At 60.5% G+C, this 24,215-nt stretch overlaps 1 protein-coding gene across 1 annotated transcript in view; it reads right to left on the bottom strand.

Moving 5' to 3' along the window:
- Positions 1-3,729: 3,729 nt before the first annotated feature.
- PHF2 (PHD finger protein 2) overlaps positions 3,730-24,215 on the bottom strand; it is a 101,094-nt gene continuing 80,608 nt past the window's right edge. Inside the window, exons 11-23 of the mRNA XM_054727059.1 lie at positions 23,049-23,140; positions 21,244-21,333; positions 20,209-20,577; positions 19,166-19,285; positions 18,505-18,623; positions 16,335-16,513; positions 16,132-16,202; positions 15,177-15,340; positions 9,987-10,258; positions 8,081-8,176; positions 7,552-7,661; positions 6,446-6,836; positions 3,730-5,660 (exon numbers count right to left, since the gene is read on the bottom strand). Of these exons, the coding sequence (XP_054583034.1) occupies positions 5,572-5,660; positions 6,446-6,836; positions 7,552-7,661; positions 8,081-8,176; positions 9,987-10,258; positions 15,177-15,340; positions 16,132-16,202; positions 16,335-16,513; positions 18,505-18,623; positions 19,166-19,285; positions 20,209-20,577; positions 21,244-21,333; positions 23,049-23,140 (2,162 nt within the window). The 3' untranslated portion in view covers positions 3,730-5,571. The remainder of the gene's footprint in view (positions 5,661-6,445; positions 6,837-7,551; positions 7,662-8,080; positions 8,177-9,986; positions 10,259-15,176; positions 15,341-16,131; positions 16,203-16,334; positions 16,514-18,504; positions 18,624-19,165; positions 19,286-20,208; positions 20,578-21,243; positions 21,334-23,048; positions 23,141-24,215) is intronic.

The raw sequence follows: 24,215 nt of genomic DNA, 5'->3' as shown, positions 1-24,215 counted from the left end.
CTCTGCGGATGAGGAAGCAGGTCACACAGCCAACGTGGGCAGGAGCCAGCCAAGAAGTCTTTGGGCCAGCAATGCAGCCACTCACATCAGGGGCTGCAGCCTAAGCACCCTGCCCAGCACACAGTATGCTCACAGGAAATGTGGCCACACTGGCAGCACAGTCACCAGACAAACCGTGGAATTCAGCACTGCTGCTGATGCCTTTGACATGACTCGCATGCACCATTATCACTGGGAGTTACTGTGAAGGAGACTTGCTCATAGGGCTGGGAACACAGCCTAGACTTTTACACGAGCGGCATCTTTTTTAAACTCTTGATGGGGAGCCCTCTTGACTCTGCAACACCCTGTCCAGACTCTCAGTGCTGCGGAGAGAGGGCAGACCCCCTGCAGCGATGTGTCCTGCACAAAACCTTCCTCAGTGTCTGCATCTGCAAGAGGGCTCCTTGCTGTGCACCGAGGTGTGGGCGAAGGGTGGGGGGGGGGGAGGCGTGGTGACGGATGGCGGACTCAGGGGTCTCTGTGCAGCCTGGGAAGAGGGCAAGCCCTGTGATGGAGGGGAGAGCCTGGCGAAGGGATGCTGCCCTTTAGGGAAGCTCCAAGTGCCACAGCGTGGCCTGGCCTGCTGCCCCGCCGCACCTCACCGCCCCTGCCCTGCCCCCAGCTCCTCACTCCAACTATCTCCTCAAAGGCAGGCACTAACCCAGCCCCTACCTCAGGGCCTTTGCTCAGCAGCTCCCTTTTTATGCGCTGGCACAGCTCCTCCTCTTGGGGACTTGGGGAACTGCCCTTCTGGACTCTTCCTACAGGAAGATCTCCCTGGGGGGTCTGTCTCATAAGCCCAAGGGCCCTGGAGCTGGCCTGCCTGAACTTGAACCCCAGCTCCACCAGCTATGAGGCTCTGTGCCCCCGTTTCCCTATTGGTAAGATAGAGACTGTCGTAGGCCTTTCCTCAGAATGTGCTAGGTGTGCTAACACAGATCCTGGCACATCTAACACATAACTCTTTCAGGACAAAGCTGATCTGATTGTTACCATCTCCTTGCCAGTACTCACAGCCGCTGATAACTTTATTTCTCAGCTCCACCCTGCTCCCTCCAGCCTGCCCAGCACCAGGCACTGAATGAGCTCTTGCTGCTGCCATCCTAGGACGGCTTGTTCCCGGCCCTCCCCTGCCCTCTACTGGTCACTCTCAGAATTGCCCCAGGGGCCCAGCAGGATCCTTTCCTGCAGGTTCTGGGACTGGCTCCTTCAGACTGCAGGGCCATGCAGAACAGGCAGAGCTGCCTGCAGTGCTGAGCTCCCCCCCCCCCCCCCCCATGCAGCGACCCTGGGAGTGTGCTGATGGGCACAGGGCAAGGGGAAGAGGGGACCCCTGGGGGCCTTGTTCTCAGCCCTTCCCCAGTAGGCTGCTCCCCAAGAGAAGCACTGCACCTGCTCACTAGCCTGCAGGGCCTCCCCAGAGTCTGCCAGGTCCCCGTGTGGACGCCCTAGGTCCTCACTGAACTGGCCCCGCCTCACTCGCACCATCTTAGCACCCTGAGCCTGCCCAGGGCCTTTGCTCACATTGGCTGAAGACACTTTCATCTCCTGTGGGTGGCTCCGAGGACATCTCAGACCGCCCTCTACCCGGATTTTAGGGGACACAGTATGTCCTACTCTCCAAGGGAGCCGGCGATGGTTAGGGTCCCAGACATGGCAAGGCACGGGGCAGCAGGCCCTTTGCTTAGCTTGGTGTCCTTGGCAAAGTGGGCTTGTTGTCGGCTTTGATGAAGGCTCTGGAAGATCCTCAACAGCCCAGCACACAGTAGGTGCTCAGAAAATGACTCAGGAATCCAACGAACCTTGGAAATCTGAGTTACAGGCTGATTATTTCAGCGCTGTTCAGGGCACAGGCTGCGGCCGCACCGCATCCCTGTAGGACGGAGCCTGCACATCTCCGAGGCCTCGCATGCAGGTCTTCACGTTTTCTCGGCAAAGTCCTCTGCTGGCCAGGTGGCTCTTCTCGCAGGGGGGAACTCCAGGACCCCAACCACTGGCATCCTGCGGCCCCCGGGACAACCACAGGATGGTGGTGTTCCACTCTCACGCCAGCCACCCGCCGCCAGGGGGCTGCAAAATGGCGATGGGCAAGGGGTCTTGCAGCACCCGGCGAGGCACTGGCACTGTCAGGACACCTGTGAGCCAGACTGGTGAGCGGAGCCTGGAAGGGAGGAGGGTCTTGGTTCTGAGTCCTCAGGGCCTGTTGCCCTGTGTCTTCACGTGCCACGGACCTGCCATGTTGGGGACACAGCTCTGGTTTGGTCCTGAGACCCTGAGAGGGGACTGCACACAGGATGGGTCCAAGGTGGCCCGAAAGGTTTCTCCTGGTCTGACTGCCTCCCTCACACCCTCAGAAAGCCGTGGTGAAGGCCCAGGTGCAGACATGGCCTGGGGCCTTCGTGCATGAGCTTGCCAGGCAGAGTCTCCCCTTCCAGTGGGACCACGGTCAGGGAGGAAGGAGTTGGAGCTGGGCCCATGGGCCATGCTGGGAGCACATTCAGCCCCTCCCTCCCAGTTCACTGTCTCGGGGCTCTCGGCCCCGAATTGAGAGAAGACCCGGGCCCCTTGCTGCCCCTGCCACAAGCTCACCCAGACACGTGAGTCTCAGGTGCTTGCAGACACCCAATCACCTGGCACGCGGGGCCACAGTGAGGTCCCATGGCAGGGCTGGGCCACACGGCACCAGGATTGCGTGGGTGCAGACCAGGATGGGCCTGGACCTGGGGGACTCTGGGTGGCCTTTGGGAGCCCTGCCTGACAGCCCTCTGGAGGTCGGGTACCAACGCCAAGGGACCCATGGAGCACAGCTTAGCCTCCGGGGCCTGGGCTCAGGGGCCAGCCAGCTTGGGATGGTGGGGAGGGGGAAGAACTGGGTCTGGGGGGGAGGGGGGCTGCAGAGGGCAGCCAAGGGCCAGGCAGGGTTCCCGGTTCTGAGATGAGGGTGTGGGGTGCCACGTGGCCAAGTCTGGCTGCATCTGGGTAGAACACTGCCCAGGCAGGTGCAGTGCCTGGCCTGGGCATGGGTAGGGGCCATGCCTCTTGGGGGTCCAGTAGAATGGACTCAAGCTGTGGGTCCCTGGGGAGAGGGTCCCGTCCCAGGGCCCAGCGATGCCCGGCAGCCAGGCAGCCCCAGCGCTCCTCTGCAGCGGCCCCTCCCGCAGCTCATCTTTCTTTCCCTCCAATCCTTGATCTTCACTGCGCCCGCACTTGTCTGTGTGGGGTGGGGGCTGGGGTGTGGACTCTGCCTTTGTTCATTTGCTGTGAACAATGTCAGATGTAGACGAAACCCTGTATTTGTTCCCGAGTGCCCTGTTGGCCCTGTGCTCACTGGACTCAGCCCAAGTGCCCATCTGTGAACCATAAGGTGTTAGAGGATGCTTGGGGCTGAGGCTAGTAAGGTTAGGGTCTCGGAGGCTGCCTGCCCCACAGGTGTCTTCTGCCCATTCCTGCAGGCTGCTTGGGGTGCAGGCAGTGTATGTGCCCACAGGCCATCAGGAGTCTCAGGGGAACACTGGCGGCTCTGACGTGGGCAGGGGGCCTGGTCTGACTGCCCACCCTCCCACCCAGCCCTCAGGGCGCACAAGACCTGACCCCCCGACCGCAGTGCCCCCCGCCCCCTTGAGGACCCCTGCCACCCTCACTGCAGGATGGACGGCGGTGAATGAGGCAGAAATGACACAGACATGGTTCTGTACAAAACCTGAAATATCTTTACTCTTTTAAAACTTTGATTTAAGTTGCCTTAGACCTCATGGACTCAATACAAGAGTAATATGAATTGGGAAATAAAACACTTTAATAGCCACGATAAACTTTGTTAGAAATGTACATGTTGCCAAAATAATAATAAAATTAAAAAATAAGAGAGAGAGAGAGAACAGTTTGATGGCCGGGTTAGATTATATAAATGTTCAACAATAACAGGCAAGGAAACCTTCAAAACGCTGGGCTGGAGGAGTCGGGTCCAGGAGCGTGGCCTGGCCCACCCCGGGGCTCGGCGGCCACGTCTCCGACAGGCGAGCCAGGGGCCAAGGCCTGCACGAAGCCGCCGCTCCGTGCGGACAGAACACCCAGGGATGGGCATATAAACAAAGCTCATAAGAAATATACAAATATAAAAAGCTACAAACATTAATAAATTACAGCATCACAAAACACAGAACACTTCACAAGGTGCTAGTAAAATAACTGTCCCCACCCCTTCATCAACAGGAAGGAAAGAAAGCTGGTATTCAAGTTGAAGACTCATCTTCAAACATATCTGAAATAGATCTTTTGTGTACTGTTTGCTTCTGTAAAGACAGATATAAGGCTGCACAGACATCACTTGTTTTTCAGGCAATACCTTAGTCCCTAAAATAAAATAAAAAAATAACCATAGCAATAAAAAAAGGAAGGAAAAGAAAAAGCATTGGAAACCCAACTGTTCATCAGACTCAGCAAAAAACTCGTATAAATGTTAATGAAGGACTCTACAAAGAAATTCCTAAAGATACTTTTACTCTTATAAAAAAGAAGTTATTTAAAAAGCTATTTACACGCTACATTCTATGAAAAATATGCTTCAGGAAATACATCTAAAATTAAAATACAGGATTGCCTGAGAAACAAATCCAGCCCCTCGTGTCCATGGGTGGACTCGCGGTCCAGGAGCCACCCATGCACTCGACACCAAGTGACAGGTGACAAGACAGAAGTGCCAGGCCCCCCGCATCTTCGGGCCGCCCGGCCGCCATCCGCCCCGCCAGGCCCGGGCAGGGTGCCTTGGCTGGCAAGTGCTTTTGGGAGTGTGGCCAGTGGGACTGGACAGGACCCACCACGCGGCTTTGCCTGGGCCCCTGGGCCCGCATCAGGGCTGGGGATCCCACGGTGGCTCCCCTACCCACTAATACGCTGACCCTGCTGCCGGCCCAGTCGTTCCTAGAAATGCCCTGGGCATTCAGGGGCGACACCCACCATCTGGCCTGCCACGTGCCGGCCAGGGAGCCTGGAGGCCCCCCTCTCCTGGAGCCAGAATGAACGCTCTCTGGACGTGTCGGAGAATCACTTGGGAAGAGATGGGGGGCACATAAACACCCTGCTTTCTCCTCCTCTTCCTCTCTCGTGTTCTTTGCCTTTTTTTAAGCCTCTGGAGGCTACCAGCCTGTGGCTGGCTCAGACTCTGGGCCTGTGAATGTTGGCTCACTCCTCCTTCCTCGAAGGACTCATGCTCCCAGCAGAGCTGCAGGGCTCTGCCACCACCGCCGCGCTCGGGGTGCCTAGAGGCGGTCCTGAAACCGGAATGGTCCTCAGACTGGCGGGGCCGAGTTTCGGGAACTGGTCACTCTAAGCAACGTGAAAAGGGACATCTGTCCGTATTGGTGAGCTCCGCCTGCCGAAGCAGCAGGCGCTTGCTCAGGTGTGGGGAGTAGAGGCTGGAGGAAGCCAGGCCTCCCGGGGCGCGGCGGCGAGGCCACCCTCCTGGGGGCTGATGATGTAGCGGGGCTCCGGGGTCCTGAGCGGAGCAGAAGGATCCTGGCTCTCCAAACTTTAAAGGAGCAGTTTTCCATTCCGATGAATTTTCAAAATTTTCCCAAGCCTCTGCTTGGCGGTGGCCATGCCCTTTTTTGTACGTTTTCCTGGGGGTAGAAGAGGGGACACAAAAAGGCAGATAGCTGTGTGAGAGGGCAAGAGGAGCAGCGTGTGGGGTGGGAGTGCAAACCCCCCTTCACGCTCCCATCTGGCGGGAAGTGGGTCTGTGACCCCGAGCCTGGGGGACCTGCACCCCTCCGAAAGCACAAATCTTCCACCAAGCCCCCAGCTCAGGGGCCGCATCGACGGGGGGCAGGGACGAAGGAGTGGGGCTGAGGCCAGGGTGGGGACGGGCCAGGCAATGGCACCGGGGTGAAGTGAGGTCCCTGCCTACCTCCTGGCTACAGGGCCACCTGGAGCCACGAGCCGTGTCCCCCACCGGCTGGGTCTCAGGGCCAGCGTGAAGGACTCTGCTGGGAGCGCAAGTCCTTCGAGGCAGGAGGAGTGAGCCAACCACTAACCAGGGGGCCAGGGGCCGGACGGGGGAGATGCCAGACAGTCGTGCCACCCACAATTCACAGAGGGTCCTGGGCCAGTCACCCTGGACCCCTCCCAGAGAACCCTTGGCAGACGGTTTACCACACCCTGACTCCAAGCTAAGCCCAAAGCCAAAGCCCTCGGGGTCTGGGGACCTGGCCCAAACTCAGGTAACCAGACCCCCCCCTCCCCCCGCCCCTTGTGGGACTCTGGCCCTCAACCTTGAGAGAGGCCATTCCTCCCCCACACTGACTGTGCGGCCACACACACGGGGCTCCGGGGACAGAGGCAGCCTGCGGTCATCTACGGAGACAGGCTGCAAGTCTAGGCCGCGCAGGGCCGGCAGGTACGGTACCTTTGGCGGCGGTGTTGTTGGGGGACGACGCGGAGGGCCGCCTCTGTGTGAGGAAGACCCCGGGCGCCATGGGCTGAGAGGCACGGCTTGCCTGGGCCCCGCTGAAGGTGCCGGCCACGGTGTACTCATGGTCGGCCAGGCTGCTGCTGTGCGCCTCAGGCGGGATCTCGGGCGAGCTGCCCTCCTGCGAGGCCTGGCTGCTGGCGGTGCTGGTGGAGGCCGTGCTGGTGGAGGCAGGGGTGGCAGAGGCTGGGGTGGTGGAGGCCGAGGTGGTGGAGGCCGAGGTGCTGCTGGCCGAGGTGGTGGAGGCGGAGGCGGAGGTGGAGGTGGAGGTGGTGGTGGGCGTCAGCTTCCTCTTGGAGTTCTTTTTCTTCCTGCTTTTCTGCTCCTCCTTTGAACGAAGCAGGTGGGCCAGTTAGCCATCAGGGTGGGGTGGGGCGGGGCAGGGCGGGCCTCAGGTGCTGGGCAGTCAGGCAGGAGCAGCCCTCACCACCCTGGACCCAGGGGAGGCCTCTCCAGGGAGCTGAGTGCCAGCGCTGTCGGGGCCGAGAGGGCTGGGCCAGTGCCTGCGCGGCTCAGGGCAGGGCTGGGCCCAGGAGGGCACCACGCTCCCTCATGCGGGGGGATGCCCTGCACAGGGGACCACGTGGGGTGTGGCACGATGCTCAGCGCCCTCCTCCGTCACCCTGCTCTGAGCCGCCTCGGGACTCTTGGCTCTAGAATGTTCACTGTGGTCCTGTTAACCTCCTCAGGTGCCCAGATGGGGTCGGGCCTGGGCTGGGTGACACCTGAGAGTCCGAGACCCTCTCTTCTGAGGGAGCTGGGACCAGGAGGAGCTGAAGTGGCAAAGGAAATGGTCGGAGAGGAGCAGCCCCCTCAGCTCCGTGAGGGCAAGAGGAAGAGGGGAGGCCCCAAGGAGCGGTGTCCCCTGCACCTAGGACTACGGTTCTCACCACAAGTCAGTGTGAGGGGCCCCGGCCACCGGTTCCCACCACCGCACCCCACTGTGGGGACTCGGGGGCCTGAATCAAGAATACCCAGATCCCCCCAGCCGGTGCCAGCCCTCAGAACGGGTGGCTTCTGCATCGGGCAGGGCCCCTCCTCACCTGCTGGGACAGCTTGGCTGCAGCGGCCGCCAGCCCGGTCTCGATGGAGGCCACTCTGGTCCCCTCTCGAACAGGCCTGTCCTGCCTCGGCACCGATGGGCCAACCCGCGCTTTGGGAAAGAAGGTCGGCGGGCCTCAATGGGCGGCCCGCACTGCGGGCACCCCTGGACCCCCCAGCCCAGCCTGTTCCTGAGTCCAGGGACACCTCACAAGTTGGGGAGGGTCAGTGAGAGGCCCAATCAGGTAGGGGATCCCACCCAGCAAGGCAGGAGGGCAGGAGGGGGCAGGCGGAGAGTGGACCAGGCCCCCCTACTGGCTGCCATCTGGGGGCCAGAAGCAAAGGCGGCCCCCCCGGGGCTGCTCACTGAGCAGAAACTAGGAAGGGGCTGGCCCACTCGGGCTCCACCCCAGCCCATCCAGGAGCCGTCGGCGCCAGGCCCAGGAGGGCAGGCAGGGCCGGCCCCTCGCCGGCAGAGCCCAGTGCCGTGGCTGTCCTGCGGGGTGGACGGAGCCCTCCCGCCAGCACTACCTGTCGGGCTGTAGGGGGCGTCGTCGGAGGCTTTCCTCTTCTTGGACCGGGATTTGAAGACGGGGCTGTCCTCGTCAGACTCCAGGGAGGGGTACACTGCAGAGGCAACGGGAGGGAGGGCTGAGCCCAGCACCCGGCGCGGGCACTGCAGACCTGGGAACTGACGTCCTGGGAGCCACCTCAGGGTGCAGAGCATCGGGCACGGGGTGCCCCAGAAGCTATCCAGCCCAGGCCCCCTTTAGGTTCAGAGAGGGGCAGCCATTGGGCAGCCTCCTGGGTGACCTCAGCAGCCTCGCCCACGGCAGCCTGACCGCAGCACCCACTGCTCACCTGTTCTGAGAACGTCCCGCTCTCTGCCGCTACCAGAAAACAAAACACCCAACGTCCACAGAGCTGGGTGCGCTGAGCACCCCCAGGCCCGCCTCAGGGCGTCTCTGGAGGAGACGGCCTCACACGGCCGCTCTAGGTGACTTGCAGGTGCCACCCCCACCTCCCGCTGTGACCTTCAACCACCAGGACTTGTGGCACCTGAACCCCCAGCACCCACCCTGTGCCCGGAAAATGGAGTTCCCTCCACAGTCAGCCCAGGGCAGGCCCCGGCGAGGCACAGACGTGTCCAGCAGATGGGGCAGGGCAGCCCCCCGGAGGGCTGTGGAGACGGGGGGCACGGGGCCCTTGGACCATCAGGGCTGCGCCGAAGGCAGGCCTTACAGCACGGGGCAGCGCACTCCTAACCCTGGGGAGCGGGGCCTGTGTTAGCACGCTGTGCCCGTGGGGACGGACGCGTCCCTAGGCAGCTCCTTGCTTCCAAATCCCCTTCTAGAGCCACTCTGAGCCTGTGTCTCATCTACACGCAGACGGCAGACGCAGCCTCAGTGCATCCACCAGTGTGAACTGGTGAGCTGCATGGAGGACGGTGGGCCGGACCTCAGCAGGTGAAATGAGCTAAAGCCTTCCACCCAGCAATGCCCCTCCCAGGATGTACCTGGGCACACTGGCACGGGCCACACAAACCCCACTCCAGTGTTCACGCGGCGCTAGTCACAACCACCAGAGGCGGACGCCCCAGTGTCCTCTGCGGGGGAGGAAGGGGCGCACGATGCGGTGCGCACACTGTGTGTTCAGCCACCACACTGTGTGCTGGCACTCAGCCATCACGTGAGGGGCTGCCACGTGCTGCCACGTGGTGAGCCCTGAGGAGAACGCCGATGAGAGAAGCCAGACACCAGGGCCCAGCACTGCTGGGTGCAGTGAACAAGACACACCCAGGCTGTCAGGGAGACAGGGTCACCAGGGGCCGGGGACGGGGCGGGGGAGCGGCTTCCTCTAGGGGTGGTGACGGGCTCAGATTGGCTGTAGTGATGGTGACACAGCCTCCGAATACAGTAAGCACCACTGAGCTGCACACCTTGTGTGTGTGTGTGTGTGTGTGTGTGTGTGTGAGTGTGTGCGTGCGCGCTGCCCCCACAGCAATGGTAACTCGGAAGTCCTGCTCCAGCGGAGCCAGGAGCCAGGAGCCCGGCAGAGGCAGTGTCCTTCTCGGCGCGGCGGCCCGAGGCTGCCACGGGGCATCCTCACCTGGCGAGAGGGGGAGGGGACTTGCTGCACGCCTGCCCAGGCCAGAGCGGGCGGAAGCCGTTCTATTATACCTCTGGGGCCCCCACGGTCTCAGGACGGACACGTTCATTTACTTCCTTACCAGACATTTGTCTTAAACCTGGACCAATACGCTGCCTTCAGGACAGTACTGTTTACCTGGCCCGCAGAGCGCCTTTGCTTTAAGATGTGTCGGAGGCTAACAACCTATGCATATTGCGCTGCACACTTTTAAAGGGGACGTTACGGTCTGTGGATTCTCTCCTAAGAAAGGCCAGCTCCACGGTCAGACGCTCCGCGTGGCGCTCACCATAGTCCGAGTCCTTGAAGCAGGCGTCCAGGTGGTCCTGCTCCTCATACTCGTCCAGGTCCACGCTGTGCTTGGCCGCCCTCTTCAGCAGCCGCTTGCCTGCGCTCTTGCCGCCCGCCCCGTTCTTCCGGGCGCCGTGGGCCGCCAGCGAGCTGCCCTTGGCCTGGCCCGCGCCCCACGCGGTCTGTAGGCAGGAGTCCGAGGCCTGCAGGTTGGCCATGGATAGCATTCCCTGAATGGCTTCCTGTGTGCTGGGGGAGGCTGGGGGCTGGCTGGAGGCACAGAGACACAGGCATCAGACCCGGCCCACAGCCCACGGCCGCATCCTCCCTCCAGTGACCAGTGGACATGTGGGGAGGGTGGTGGTGGTTGAAGATTTCCCGTGGAAATGGCCCCTCTGCCCTCCTCCCCATAGACAGAGGGGCCTAGAGAGGGAACACAGGGAAGGGAAGTGGGGGGAGGGGAGACAGAGGGACAGAGGGAGGTCACTGGCAGACTGAGGCCCCAAGCTGCCAGCCCCCTCCACTCCAACTGGCTGTCTGACGTCCCCCCCCCCATGCCCCCATGCTGCTCTTCCACCATGGACCCCTGCCCTCAGTCACAGCCCATGTGCTCCTCCCACAGTGCCTTCAAGGGCACCCTTCACGGGGCACCACAGCACTCTCGCTCCCATGATGTGGTCTGCCCAGGTGACATTCATGTTCTCTCTGTGACTGTGCTGTCACCTGTAACTACATATACACCCAAATCTACACCTGATCCTGTACACACATCTAACCTACACCCCCACCTGCACCTGCACCTACACCCCCCCCCCCCCCGTACCTGCATCTATACTCACACCCATACCCGCATCCTACTTACTTACACCCGCATCTACACCTCCACCTGCTCTGGCCTCCACCTATACCTCCCCTGACAGCCACAGCCCCACCTCCGCTCAGTCAGAGCTTAGTCCCTCTCAGCCCCCAAGATGCACAGGCTGAAATGAGGCAGCTTCTCAATGCCCGTTCCCCTCCCTGACCTCGCCCTGCTGTCCCCCAGCTCGGGCAGCGCTGTCCCCCAGCACCAGCAGATGCTTTTCTGACCATGTCCTTGCCCCCTGCCCCATGCTTGAGCCCCTGCCGCCTCCCCTGGCCGCTCTGGCTGCCTCCCTCCAAAAGGACCCGCGCTGGCTTCTGAAACACCCAGTGCAGCCGGCACCACCACCCCACACCTTGTTATGTGTTGTCCTGGTTCTGGGAGGGGCAGGCGGTGCACCTTTCCACAGAGCCAGGTCCAGAGAGCTCTGAACAGTCCCCCCACCCCCAGGCTGAGTCCAGGCTTCCTCCAGCCGCTTCGCGCCCCTCCTCGACTGCAGGCCCTCCGGAGGGTCCTGCCCAGCGTCCTCAAGTGTGGGGGGCACTTCTCTGCTCCATGCCCTTCCCCTGCCCCACAGCCCACCATGCCCCAGCCTACACCTCCCACAGCCAGTATCCCTAGGGACACCAGAATCCCCTGGCAGCTTATACATGCCAATACCAATAAATGCCAGAGATTCTAGGCTGGCCTGGGCTCCAGGTACCCCTGCCACTAGGACAGAGGGCCCTGCCCTGCTCACCCCCACATCCCCACAAGGCATAGCGCCCAGCCAGGCAGGTCCCAGTGGGGCGTCTTCCTTCAGGGCCATTTCTGGCCATCACCCGGGACAGAATGGCAACCCAGCCTGTGGGGGCCCACCCACACCTCTCACTGCATCAGGGCGGTGGGGGAGGGTGACCCTCCTCTGCTCCCTGAAGTCCTGGGGGCAGGGCCGGGAGCCTGGCATGGGGCTGGGGGAACTGCAGCCCCGCTTATTCCTCCTCCTGTCACAGACCCCAGAGTCCCAGGAGAAGGCAGCAGGATGTGTCTGCCCATCCGATAGGCCTCCCCAGGGGACCACCTGCCCGCAGGGATGCCGTGACCCCGATGCAGCACCAAAAATCACTGGTCCATGTGGCCTCACTGAGGGTTCTGCACCCTCCTCTTTCACACTGTCTCCTCCTCACTCCCACCTCACTTCCAAGAAGTGTTTGAAACATCTATAACAATGAAAGCATAATATGCTAATTAGACCGGACGTCCTTCCTGATGACCTTCCAGACGAAGCTGGGGCTGCGAGGGAAGCCCGTGCCGGCAGCCAGGGGAAGGAAGGCCTACTCTTGCACAAATTTCGTGCATCGGGCCTCTGGTATTTACTAAGACCATTAGAGCGAGAAGAGGTCAGGAGTGCCTGCTCAGAGACAAGAGCCGCCCAGGACTGGAGCCGGAGGGTGGAGAGATGGAGCTGACAGAGGGCACAGACTCGCAGGACAGTCCCTGAGTCAGGGGCCACCTCGGCAAGTGTGGACAGCAGCCACCCTGTGAGAAGCACTGCTGGGCTCCAGGCCAAGCCGAGGGGCGAGGCGATGGGCAGCCCCCTCCAACACCACCTCCCCTTCCTACCCAAGATGCACTGGCCCAAAGTGTTCTGGGTTTCACTGGAACTGAACAGGATTATGTTCCTAAGCCACACACAACAGGAAAAATCAAGTAGTATCAGACCGCCCTGGTTCTTCAAGAACCCCCAGCGGGCCCTCTGTCTGTCCCAGTGCCCAGGACTGGCCGCCCAGCACCATGCCCTGCTCTGCCCGTGAAGCATGAGCAAAGGGCTGCCCAGACCCCGCTGGGGGCGTGCCGCATTCGGCAGCGTCACTGCTCTACCTTCTTATGGCTGCTCTCGGGAGCACGGGAGCTAACAAGCCTCTGCACCAAGCCCTGTGGAGGGAGGGCGTGATATGCCGGCCCTAAAGGTCTAAGTCCCTTACCCAGCCTCGGACCACACAGACACCAGGCTTCCAAAGAGGATGGGAAGGTGGGGGCCAGGATCTCCACCTTTAGGGTTCCCTAGAAGCCAGCTTCCCGCTCATACCAGCTGAACCCCGAGGCCCAGCTCAGCTGCAACCACGAGGGCCACCGCCCGGGGCTGCATCTGTCCACGGCAGGCGCAGATCAAGGAGCGAAGGCTAAGCAGTGCACATGGAAAGTACCACCTTAATCCTCCAATTATCCTACCCAAACCCTCTCCTTCCCCCAGAGGTAAACACTAAGCAAACCATCCACCAGAAATTAACATAGTTTCCTCCATTTTCTTCAGCTGATTTTTTCCAAACAGCGAATACTTAAAACAGAGCAAATGGACCATCAAACACTGACCTACGCTCCAAATGGGAGACTGGAGAGGGCCTGCTGTGGCAGGCTGCGGGGGGGGGGGGCCCAGGCACGTGTGCAGTGTGGGCAGCACATCCGCAGACCCGCGGCCCTCCTGGAGCTGGGCCTGCCAGGCTGGTCGGGAGCCCAAGCCGAGGCACCTGTGTTCCCAGCTCCAAGTGAGTCCTGGGCACCAGCCCGTCTTCCTGAACCCGAGGTCTCTCCCTGGACCTTGCAGGAGCCCAGGGTGTCTAGGGCTCCTCTCCAGGTCCGAGTGCCACCCAGGTACTGAGGTGTTGGCTAGCCCCAGTTCTACTCAGAAAAAGGCACCCCGAAGGGGCAGGGAGCCTCACAGCCAGACTTCTCCTGGCAAAGGTCCAGGGCATCCCTGCAGTGAGGGGCTTAGGTTTCACACCCACAGAAACCCCTTAAAGCCGACAGGGAACCTGTACCCACTCCCGTAAGCGGGCGTGACACTGCACAAAAAAATAGTAACTTATGAATGAAAATATGGCCATTTGATTAGCAACGGCCCTTTTCAATTAAGCCCCAATCACCTCCACAGAGCCGCTCTATCTACGATGGGCCTGGCGTGTGGCCTCCACAAACTCACACAGCCGTGGGGCCTCAATTCTGGGAACATGGACTCAGAGGAGGTGGGGGGGGGGTGCAGAGGGCAGATCTGGGGGACACAGAGGGCATCATGCAGGCCACATGGGCCCAGCTTCCTCAGGCCACGTCACTCCGGCCTGGATGACACCACCCCACAAGACGAACCTTCCTGGTGCCCATGTTCGGTTCTGTTACCAGCAGACGGAGGTTCTGTCCTCCCTCTGCTGCCTCCTAGCAGTGTGGCCTTGAGCCAGCTGTCGGAGCCTGTTTCCCCATCTACGCTGCAGGAATCCGCTGCTGTCTTGAGTACAAGAAGGGGAGACCTCCCCCACAGTGGCTAAGGTCCCTGAGTGGAAAGCTGCAGGGGGAACAGGCCTCAGCTCTGTGGTACTTGTAGAAATACCTTGTGGGCCGGGGGGGGGGGGGGATTTGGCCAAAATGCTTAAAAACAAAATTTAACTGGGATTGAGAGAGAAACAAGCCCCAGCCTTTCATCGAATGCAAAGCCCAGATTAATCCATTTCTCTTGAATCAGAGAATCGGACTCGTCAGGCCTGGGCGGGAAGGGCCACCTGGCCTGGGATGATGGATACACACCCTGGACCACCTGCCCATCAGCCAGGAATCTCGGGGCCTCCAGGACAGGACAGCACCCACACCCCCGTGAGAGGGCTCGACCCAGCTAACAGGCTGCACATCTAGACTCTAGGACAGTCTGCCCCCGTTGGTGCCAATTCAGCCCCTCTCTTCCCTGTGCTCTGAGCCACTGTGTCCCGGGCCTCAGGGGGAGGCCTCTGCAGAGAAGGCAGCCTTGGGTCTCAGGGAGGCTCATCAAATGCCCTTGACTCGGACACCGGGTGAGCACCATGGAAGTTTTATTCCGTTATTTTTATGGCATTCAGAAAGTGACAAGACAGAGATGGCTGTACGTCCCAGCCTGGAGCAGCCCTGACACCTGGCAGGTGCCTGCCTGGGCACTGCTTCCCCAGAGGGTCCCCCAGGTACAGCAGCCCCTCAACTGCCCCTCAACTCCTCCTGCCACAGTCCCCACCCGCCATCACTTCTCAGCCTCCCTGTCCTGGCACCTGGAACTATGGTGGGAGGACCCTCTGTCTTTGGAGCTCTGTGCCCTCCATCAAGACCCCACAGACATGCAGGACCCGCATGGCCGGCAAACATGCACCTCCCTGACTGCCCGGCACCCCCTCTGCCAGGCAGGGGTCCAGCTCTGCCTACCCATCCCTGGGCGTGGGCTCCTGCGACCTGAGCCCCCTGCGTGCAAACTGCCACAGCCAACACAGCCCTACCTCACATACCCGCAGGGCCCATGTGGAAGCACCCACGCCCCTTGCCACCACTGGCCAGGCCTACCTGTTGGGATTGTAGTCAAGCGCGCCCACCTCCTCACTGGCCTGCAGCAGGTCCAGGATGCCCGCGGCCGAGCCCCCGCCGTCCTTCTTCACTTTGGCGTTGCGGGTGGGCTTGGTGTCCGTGTCGATTCGCAGGGAGCCCTCATCCGAGGAGTCGTCGCTCGGCTGTGGGGATGGGGAGCCGGTCAGAACAGAACTGGGGGGAGGGACAGGACTACCGTTCCCCTTGACAAGAAAAAGAAGTTTTTAAAAATTAAAAAAATAAAAAATTTAAGGTCCCAACCTGTGATGAGCATGTGGGGCTGGCTGGCCGGATGCCCCGGGTGTTACTGGGGTTTTCCATTGGGATTGTGGAGTGAGCCTGCCTGCAGAGGACCTGGCGCCATCCTGCCCAGCACTGTTTCCCAGAGGAGCCCTGGTCCCCAAGACCTTATGCAGGAGCCCCAGTGTTGAGCACAGGTACAAAGGAGCCAGCGCGGTCAGGTGAGGAGCAGGCAGGAGGACGCCCCGCACCCGAGGCTCCAGTTAACAGGAGGCTCTGAGGGGAAACTCCGGGGCTCCCAGGCAGCATGTGAGACCCCCATGGAGACCGCCAGGCTCACTGGAGAGAGCCACCACATCGTGGCTGGATGAGGCCTTACCAGTCATCTAACTTAGACCCCCAGCAGGTCCCACCCTGCTCTGCATCTGATCCTCAGGGTCAAGGAGCGGCATCGTCTTCATGGCATCTGGCTGGGCGCTCCTGAGGCCCACCCCTCCCACAGACCTGCAGACCCTCCACACCCCGCACCTGCTCCCCCCTTCTGTGCAAGGCCTTGGGTTCACATCCCCACCGCTGGAGCCCAGCCAGCCTCTCCACAAAGACTCCAAGAAGAGGGTGGCACATGAAGACACTCGGTTGCACCCCAAGCAGAAAGCGCACCAGCCACAGCCTCGGGGTCTCTGAAGGAGCTCACCTTGTAGAGCGCCGAGTCCAGCTTTGGCTTCGTAACAGGTGTGGGCAGTGGCTCCTTCCTGTCCAGTAAGACTGAGACCAAAGCAGAGGGGAGTTGGTGGTGGCTTTGAGAGGATCGCTCTGGCCAGCCACACCTGACACCCACCCTCTCCAGGATGGCCCTACAGGGCTGGGTCTGCCCCTCCACATGTCCCCCCAACTTACAGGACAGGTCTCTCTTCGGGGCATTTTTCTTCCTCCTGATGGGAAACTCATCAATCTTGAGCTCCCCGTCATCCGACACGTACTCATACTCATCCCGAACGGGCTGGGGCTTGTCCTCCTTGAAGTTCTGCAAGGCCCCAAACACCCCTGGGCTCGGCTGCGGCTTGAGGGCCTTGGAGCTGGGACAGAAGTGGACTGGTCAGTGGGGGTCCACATGGCCCAGCCAGTGCCCCACCACTCTGCCATGGCGCAGAGGGTCAGCGGTCATGCCGAACACTGCCCGATCCCACGGCTCCCTCCCAGATGCCATGGGCCGGCGAGGACAGCGCACAGCTCACGAGGCATGGCCTGGCCCTCCCCGCCCATGCAAGGCCTCTCCTTGAGCTGTCTCAGGGTGTGCCCTGCACTGCCACACCCTGGCCACTGGGCCAGCATGGCCTTCCTTCCGCCTGCCCCGCAAGCTCTGGCCGCAGCCTCCCACTGGCTCGGGCCTAGGGAGACAGAGGCTGGGCCAGAGGCTGGGGCAGAGCGGTGTGAAATTCCCAAGGGTACAGCTCCAATTCCCAACTGCAGAAACAGAGGCTGACCACCGGCGAGCCTGCTGGGTGGGGGATGAGCCAGGTAACACCACAACGCACAGGTGTGATGTGGTTACAGCGTCATGTCCACCTTCCTCTCCTGCACTTCCAAACTCTCTACAGCATGGTGGGTCCTAGAGTGAAGGGCGTTTAAAAGCTCTCCAGGATGAGCTCGGAGCCATAAAGTCAGGGCAACAGGGCCCGCAGACCAGAACCATCCCACCTGCTTGTCGAGCGGCCTCAGAACATGGCCATAACCTCTTGGGAATAATGGGCCTGCCTACCCAGCTCTGCCTGGCCACCAGATGCCGGCCCCGCCCCACTTCCCCGCCACCTGGAAGTGGCTTTCTCCTCCCTTTTCGCAGGTGAGGAAACAGGCCCACCACAGAAAAGGGGCCCCCTTCTGCTGCGATGTGTCTGCTTCCTGGCTTCAGGGCACCCAACCTGGACTTGACTCAGCAAGCAACCTGTGGGACCACAGTCGGTGAGACTTCTCAGGGGGCACGAAGCCTGTCCCATACACCTGGCACTGCCAGGCTGTCAGCAGACACGGACCTGTTCCACAGTCTGGAAACCACACACCCACTCCCAGGCTGGCACCCCCAAGTCTCAGCTCAGTTCCACCTCCTCTTGGAAGCCCTCTCAACTCCCTTGGCACACAAGGACCCACAGTCCCTGTCACAGTCATAATTTTAGGTGGATTTGAGCGTACTGGGTTCACGCTGCCCGCCCTCCCCCCCCCCCCCCCCCCCCCCCCACACACACACACTGGCCTCTGGCCTCTAAGGACAGGGTCCTGAGCTCCACTACGTCCTCTGTCCCAGAACAGCCACCCAGCTAATATCTACCCAATCACGCTCTCCCCCTCCCTGCCACACACACTGCTGTCCCTCCCCATCCACACAAGCTGTTGGCTTAGGAGGCAGAGGAGGGGTCTGCCCAGTGTGGCCCTCACAAGGGTCTTCCCAGTGATGTCAGCCAGTTCAGGAAGGGGCTTCTCCTGAGGAGCCCTTCAGGTAAGTGTGTGTGTGCAGGGTGTGTATGGAGGGGTGTGCAGGGTGTGAGTGCATGTGCGTGATGTGTGTGAAGATATGTGCATTGTGCATGGAAGGGTGTGCAGAGTGTGTGTGTGTGTGTGTGTGTGATGTGTGAGGAGGGAGTGAGGGTGTGTTGTGCATGTGTATGATGTGTGTGATGTGCATGGAGGGGTGTGCAGGGTGTGAGTGCATGGGTATGATGTATGTGAAAGGGGTGTGCAGGGTGTGTTGTGCATGGAGGGGTGAATAGGGTGTGAGTGCATGTGCATGATGTGTGTGATGTATGTGGAGGGATGTGCAAGGTGTGTGTGCGTGTGTGTGATGTGTGTGGAGGGGTGTGCAGGGTGTGTTATGCATGGAGGGATGTGCAAGGTGTGTGTGAGTGTGTGTGATGTGTGTGGAGGGGTGTGCAGGGTGTGTTATGCATGGAGGGATGTGCAAGGTGTGTGTGCATGTGTGTGATGTGTGTGGAGGGGTGTCCAGGGTGTGTGATGTGGGGGGCCTAGGGGGGCGGTGTCTGTGACTGTGACCCCTCCTGCCAGGAGCATCACGTACCCCAGAAGTTTCTTGTTGGAGAAGGAAAATGAGAATTTGGTGTCCTTATTCCCTGATGTAGGAGGCTTCTCCAACTTCTGCTCTTCCTCCATCTTCAGCAGGGAGTCGGGTTTGCTGTTCTGAAAAGCAAACCCGGGACCATTGTTAAGTCCCACACGGGTTGCCAGTGGGCAGAGGCAGTGGGACCAACCGGCCTCCTCCCTCTGAACACGTCATCCAGGGACTCATGGACCTGTAGGACCTTCTTGGGAGTGTGAGCTCAACCCAGGGTTGGGTGAAGGAGGGCAATGCCATCAGCCAACTCAAAGGGCAACAAGCTCAGCCTCTTAGGCCGGAATGCTCCCATAACAATCCCATGGGAGGCGGCCCCTCCAAGGTCACACACATACCCAGACCTTCACAGCACTGCCCACTGGGGACAGGTGGACACACAGTTGTACATGCCCTACAAGAACAGGTATGTACCTCTGCTCATAACACCAAGCCCACAAATGCCCCACACACGACCTGTCTCATAAATGCAGCGCTCCCTGAAAGTAGACTCACTCACCCACATGTGCATGCAAGCACACAGGTGCACACACACACACACATGTAAACACACACGCACATGTAAACACACATGTGCATACATATGCACGCCCATAGGCATACATCTCACCTTGTACTTCCACTTGGCCTCTGACTTGCTCTTAGTTTGCTCTCGGATTTCCAGCCTCTCCACGTCATTCTGTGTGCTGATTACCTCCTTGTTGGGCACGTTCAGGACGCTCTTTGTGGCCTAGAAAACAGCAGCCATGACCCAGTAGTGGACATGGGAGCACAGGGAGCTACCTTACGCTACAGGACAAAACAAGAATCACAGAGTCCCTCCCTCCTCCTGGCCCATATGCAGCAGCTCACCCATCCATCCTTCCATCCATCCATCCATCCTTCTATCCATCCGCCACCTATACACTCATCCATCCATCCATCCATCCATCCACCCACCATCCACTCACCCATCCACCTTCCATTCACCACGCACCTATCTATCCACCCACCCACCCATCCATCCATTCACTATGCACCCACCCACCCATCCATCCACCAACTATCCATCCACCTACTCTTCTTTTCCTCCTCCCTCCCTTCTTCCTTCCACCCATCTGTGCATTCATTCATTTATCTACTCTGTTTGCCTTAAGGAAGGGAAACCAGATGTCCCACTGCAGCCCTGCAACACTGGTCCTGGTGGTCGCAGACCTCCTGAAAGGCTAACAGCTTTTCGCCAGCAGCAAATCACTCAATGAGACCTACTGGTCTCAGAAACTCATGGCCCCTGAAGCCCATACTTAAGACCTTCTGATTAAACTGGTGGGTCCTCAGGGCCAGGCCTGACTCTCGTGCTGCCCACAGGGGCTCAGGCCTCCATTGCCAGTCCCCTCACTCACCTTGAGATCTCACCCAATGTCTGGGTCCCGGGAAGACTCAGCCAGCTCATTCCCCACGTGACCCTCCATCTTGCCACCCTGTCCCAGCACAGATACTGCTGCCTTCATCATGACGGTCTCTCCCCAGCTGCCCACCATGCTAAGCTTGGGAAGAGCCCATCTGCCCTGGGTCCCAGGCACAAGAACAGGCAGCTGCAGCTCCATCCCACAGGCCTAGCCCCAGAGGTGTCTGCAGGCTGACTGACTACAGGTGGGGAGGGCAGCCACTCACCTTGCCCTTCTTAGGCGGCTCAATCTTGGTCAGTGCCTCCTTGGTGTGGGCCTCCAACAGGTCCAGGTTGGGGATGGTGGGCGAGGATGACCCCCTACACTTCTTCCCTTTCTTCTTGCCCCCATCCTTGAGCTTCAGTGATTTGGGGGGCTTCGGGGGCTTGGGAGATTTGGGGGGCTTGGGGACTTTGGATGGCTTGGGTATTTTCATGGTTTTGGGAGTCTTTTTTTTGGACACTTTCTCCAGGAAGGACCGAGGAGGGCTGGCCTCAATGGGGGATGGAGGTTCCTCCTTCTCTCGGTCCCCAAAATAGACCTCATTCGAGGAGATCGCAGAAGTCACTTCTGGTCTGGCAGCCTTGGAGGCATTCTGAGGAAAGGAAAGAGATAACCAACCATCTCCTATCAGAAGGGGATCATGGCCCAGGCCATGGGAGACACTCAAGCAGAGAAGGAGCATGCATTTACACCACTGTGTGATACACACACAGCTATCTATACCATCCACATGACACAGCACATCCATCTACACCATCGTGTGACATGCCTACATCCATCTACACCATCATCTGTGTGATACACTCACATCCCTCTATATCATCCACATGACACCGTGCATCCACCTACACCATCATCTGTGTGAAACACTCATATCCATCTCTACCATCCACATGACACAGCACATCCATCTATACCATCGTGTGACATGCTTGCCTCTATCTATACCATCTGTGCGACATGTCCACACCATCCATGTGCCATGGCCACATTCATCTATACCATCAGCTGCCTGATTCCTCTACCTCCTTGGTGGGTACCCCTGGCAGGGCTGAAATCATCCTCCCTCACCCCCAGGGGAGCCGCAAAGGAGCCCCCATTCCACCTCTCACTCCCTAAACTCCCACCAGGAGACGCAGCAGGGGCCTAGGAGTCTGAGCCCACACTTTGCAGGTAACCACATGGCCATTCCTGACAGGCAACTCTAAAGAGGGCCAGAAAAGAGAGGCCTCCCATGACCAGGGCCAGTCAGCCCTACCTCGCTGAGCCGGATCTCTTTGGCAAGGTCTTTGATGAGCTGCGAGGGTTTGAAGTGCTCTGGGAGTTCATCTTCATGCTCTGCCAAAGCCTGCAGGACAGCCATGCACAGGGTCAACGGGTCAGCCACTGAGTCTGGACGAAGATGCCCACCCTCTGTGCCACGCCCACCTCCCCTCCACCTCCCACCCACAGGGGCCCACGCATGCTCAGCCTCTGATTCCTGACTAACCCTCTGTCCCACCAGGCCCTGGCCTGCCCTGCCTACTGGGCCAGGACCCACCACTACCCAGACAGGCATGGGGCAGGGGCTGCCTGCATGGCATCCTGGAGAAATTAATCCGCTCCAGCCAGACACTGCCCCAAGAACTCTGCCATGACCCCTCTCTATAGATGGAGGACCTGAGTCCCCGAGAGGACGAGGTACCCAAAGCCACCACCACCTATGGAGTGAACGTGGGCTGTCTTCTTCCTGAGCGCAAGGCCGCTCTCCTGCCCCCTGCTGCGGCGAGGCAGGAGGGATGCCCTGCACTGCTCACTCCAAGCCTTAAAGCCAGAGGAGATGTGGCCACAGGACAGCGTTGGGAGGGCACTGGCCACCCACCCCCCAGGCCCACCCGTGAGAGAAGCAAGAAGCACACAGGTGTTCCCCTCCTGGCCCCACCCTGTCCTGAGGGCCTGCTCAGACAGTGCTGGCTCCTCTCTGGGAGACGGGACACTGCCACAGAGAGCGCCCAGGCTGATGGGACACTGCCGTCACTCTGTCCCAACAACCCAGGCAGAATTCCAAGGGAAGCCTGAAGCTGCTTCTCTGGGGGCCCCATTGTCGGAAAGCAGCTGCTGCATAGGAGCTAGTGAAGGTGTTAACTTTCAATGTAGGGGCCACAGGACAGTGGGGGGCACGGGACGTGGGGCCACAGGACAGTGGGGGGCACAGGACAGTGGTACTGTGGGGGACGTGGGGCCACAGGACAGTGGGGGGCACGGGACAATGGTACTGTGGGGGATGTGGGGGCACAGGACAGTGGGGGGCACGGGACAATGGTACTGTGGGGGATGTGGGGGCACAGGACAGTGGGGGCCACAGGACAGTGGTACTGTGGGGGACGTGGGGCCACAGGACAGTGGGGGGCACGGGACAATGGTACTGTGGGGGATGTGGGGGCACAGGACAGTGGGGGCCATAGGACAGCTCAGATTAAGAACCATTTGCGGCTTTCTCTCCTGAAAACTACACGGGACAGTGGTACTGCACGGGACAGTGGTACTGCGGGGGACGTGGGGCCACAGGACAGTGGGGGGCACGGGACAGTGGGGACCACAGGACAGTGGTACTGTGGGGGACGGGGGGGCCACAGGACAGTGGGGGGCACAGGACAGTGCTACTGCAGGTGGCCTTGGGCAGTCACAGGAGGAAGAGCAAAACGGGACTGAGCTGAGCCGGGGCAGGGAAGGGCTGAGAGGGCGTCCCTGCTCTCCTGCCTCCAGTGTAACACTTGGTCAGCCAGTCAGTGGCTGCTAGAGTCCTCCCACTCCCTGGCCTCTCTCCCTGGGTCCACTCAGTGCTGTCTCCACCATCAGCCTTGCCCCCTCAATCTCCAGGCCCCCCCCCCCACCCCACCTTAGACCAGGCTCCAGGAGGAAGCGCGCTCCTGTTTCCACACCCACTCCCAGCTGTCTGACCTGGGCTGCTGGCACCTCCTACTCTTCAGACACTAGTTCCCGGAAAGGCAGAGAGCCCGGGGACGGCTTCCCGCCTGCCCCCACCCCCACCCCCACCCCGGGCCAGCGAGGCACAGGTCCTACCTGCTTTTTAGTCCATGATCTGAAAGCACCATTGAGAATTTTAGCTCCCTGAACTAAATGAGGGGGCAGCTGCTTCCCGGATTTGTGAGAACCTGGGGAGAGATGGAGAGGTGAGCTCAGGCGGGCGCTGCCGGTCCTCACCTGCTGCCCACAGGCGACTTCACAGCCAGGGTGGGCTGGAGGGTGGGAATGAGGAGACGGCTCAGGGCTGGACCTTCCAGAGGCCTCCGCCCACTGCCGCCTGCCCAACTGCCAACGGTTCCTCTTAGAACCTGGGGGACATGCATCCAGGACGCCTCAGGGCAGAACTGGCCTCTCACACAGGAGGCCGGGCTCTCCCAAGGCCTGGTCCCCGGTCCACCTCAGCCAGGGGTCACAGCTGTGCGCACCAAGCATCCCTAGGTGCTTTCTGATTCCCACCCTCATATCTCCCCCTGCACGGCTGAGGGACACCAGGGAGGGGCGTCAGTTCCCATGGGGGCCCATCACAAAGATGCCCTTGGGGGTCAGGGCCAGCCCCATAGGAAAGGGACAGAGCAGTTGCCAGAGAGCTGATGCCACCTGTGACTGTTTGCCTGGCAGGAGGCAGCTCCCTCAGTCCTCTTGGCCCCGCTATGACCCTTCACAGAGGACATGAGGCAGAGCGGCTGGGGACCCCAGCATGGCTCTGCTGGCCAGAGTCCTCCTGGGCTGTCAGTCAGTGCCAGCTGTGGCTCCACCCACACTCCCCACCCCGCCTCCCACCACGCCCCCAGGGCAGGGTGCTCCCTCTGCCAGGATATGGCTCAGAGCTCTGAATTTGGGGCTCAATGGACAAATTTCAATGAAACCTGGCCAGCTCAGATTAAGAACCATTTTCGGCTTTCTCTCCTGAAAACTACAGCCCAAACCAGAGGATCCCAACAGGTGGGCTCCACTCAGCTCAGCAGAGCAGCTTCCAGAGGCGCATGGCAGCACAGCTCCTCCAGTGCCCCACGAGGCTGCGGAATGTCTGCGGACCTGGGGGTCGGTGCGGCCCTGCCTGGGACTGAGGGCACCATGTCCTCGGAGGTCAGGGACCCGCTGGAGCCCGGCCACCCCCCGTGGACTCCCACAGGACCCTGACATGCACACCCAGCCCCACACGGCGGGGATGCTTCCCGAGTCCCTCAGCTGGTGGCCCAGGAC

The sequence above is a fragment of the Eptesicus fuscus genome, chromosome 15 (assembly GCF_027574615.1).
Source record: "Eptesicus fuscus isolate TK198812 chromosome 15, DD_ASM_mEF_20220401, whole genome shotgun sequence".
In the NCBI taxonomy this organism is placed as follows: Eukaryota; Metazoa; Chordata; class Mammalia; order Chiroptera; family Vespertilionidae; genus Eptesicus; species Eptesicus fuscus.
This window is presented reverse-complemented; position numbering and strand designations above follow the sequence as displayed.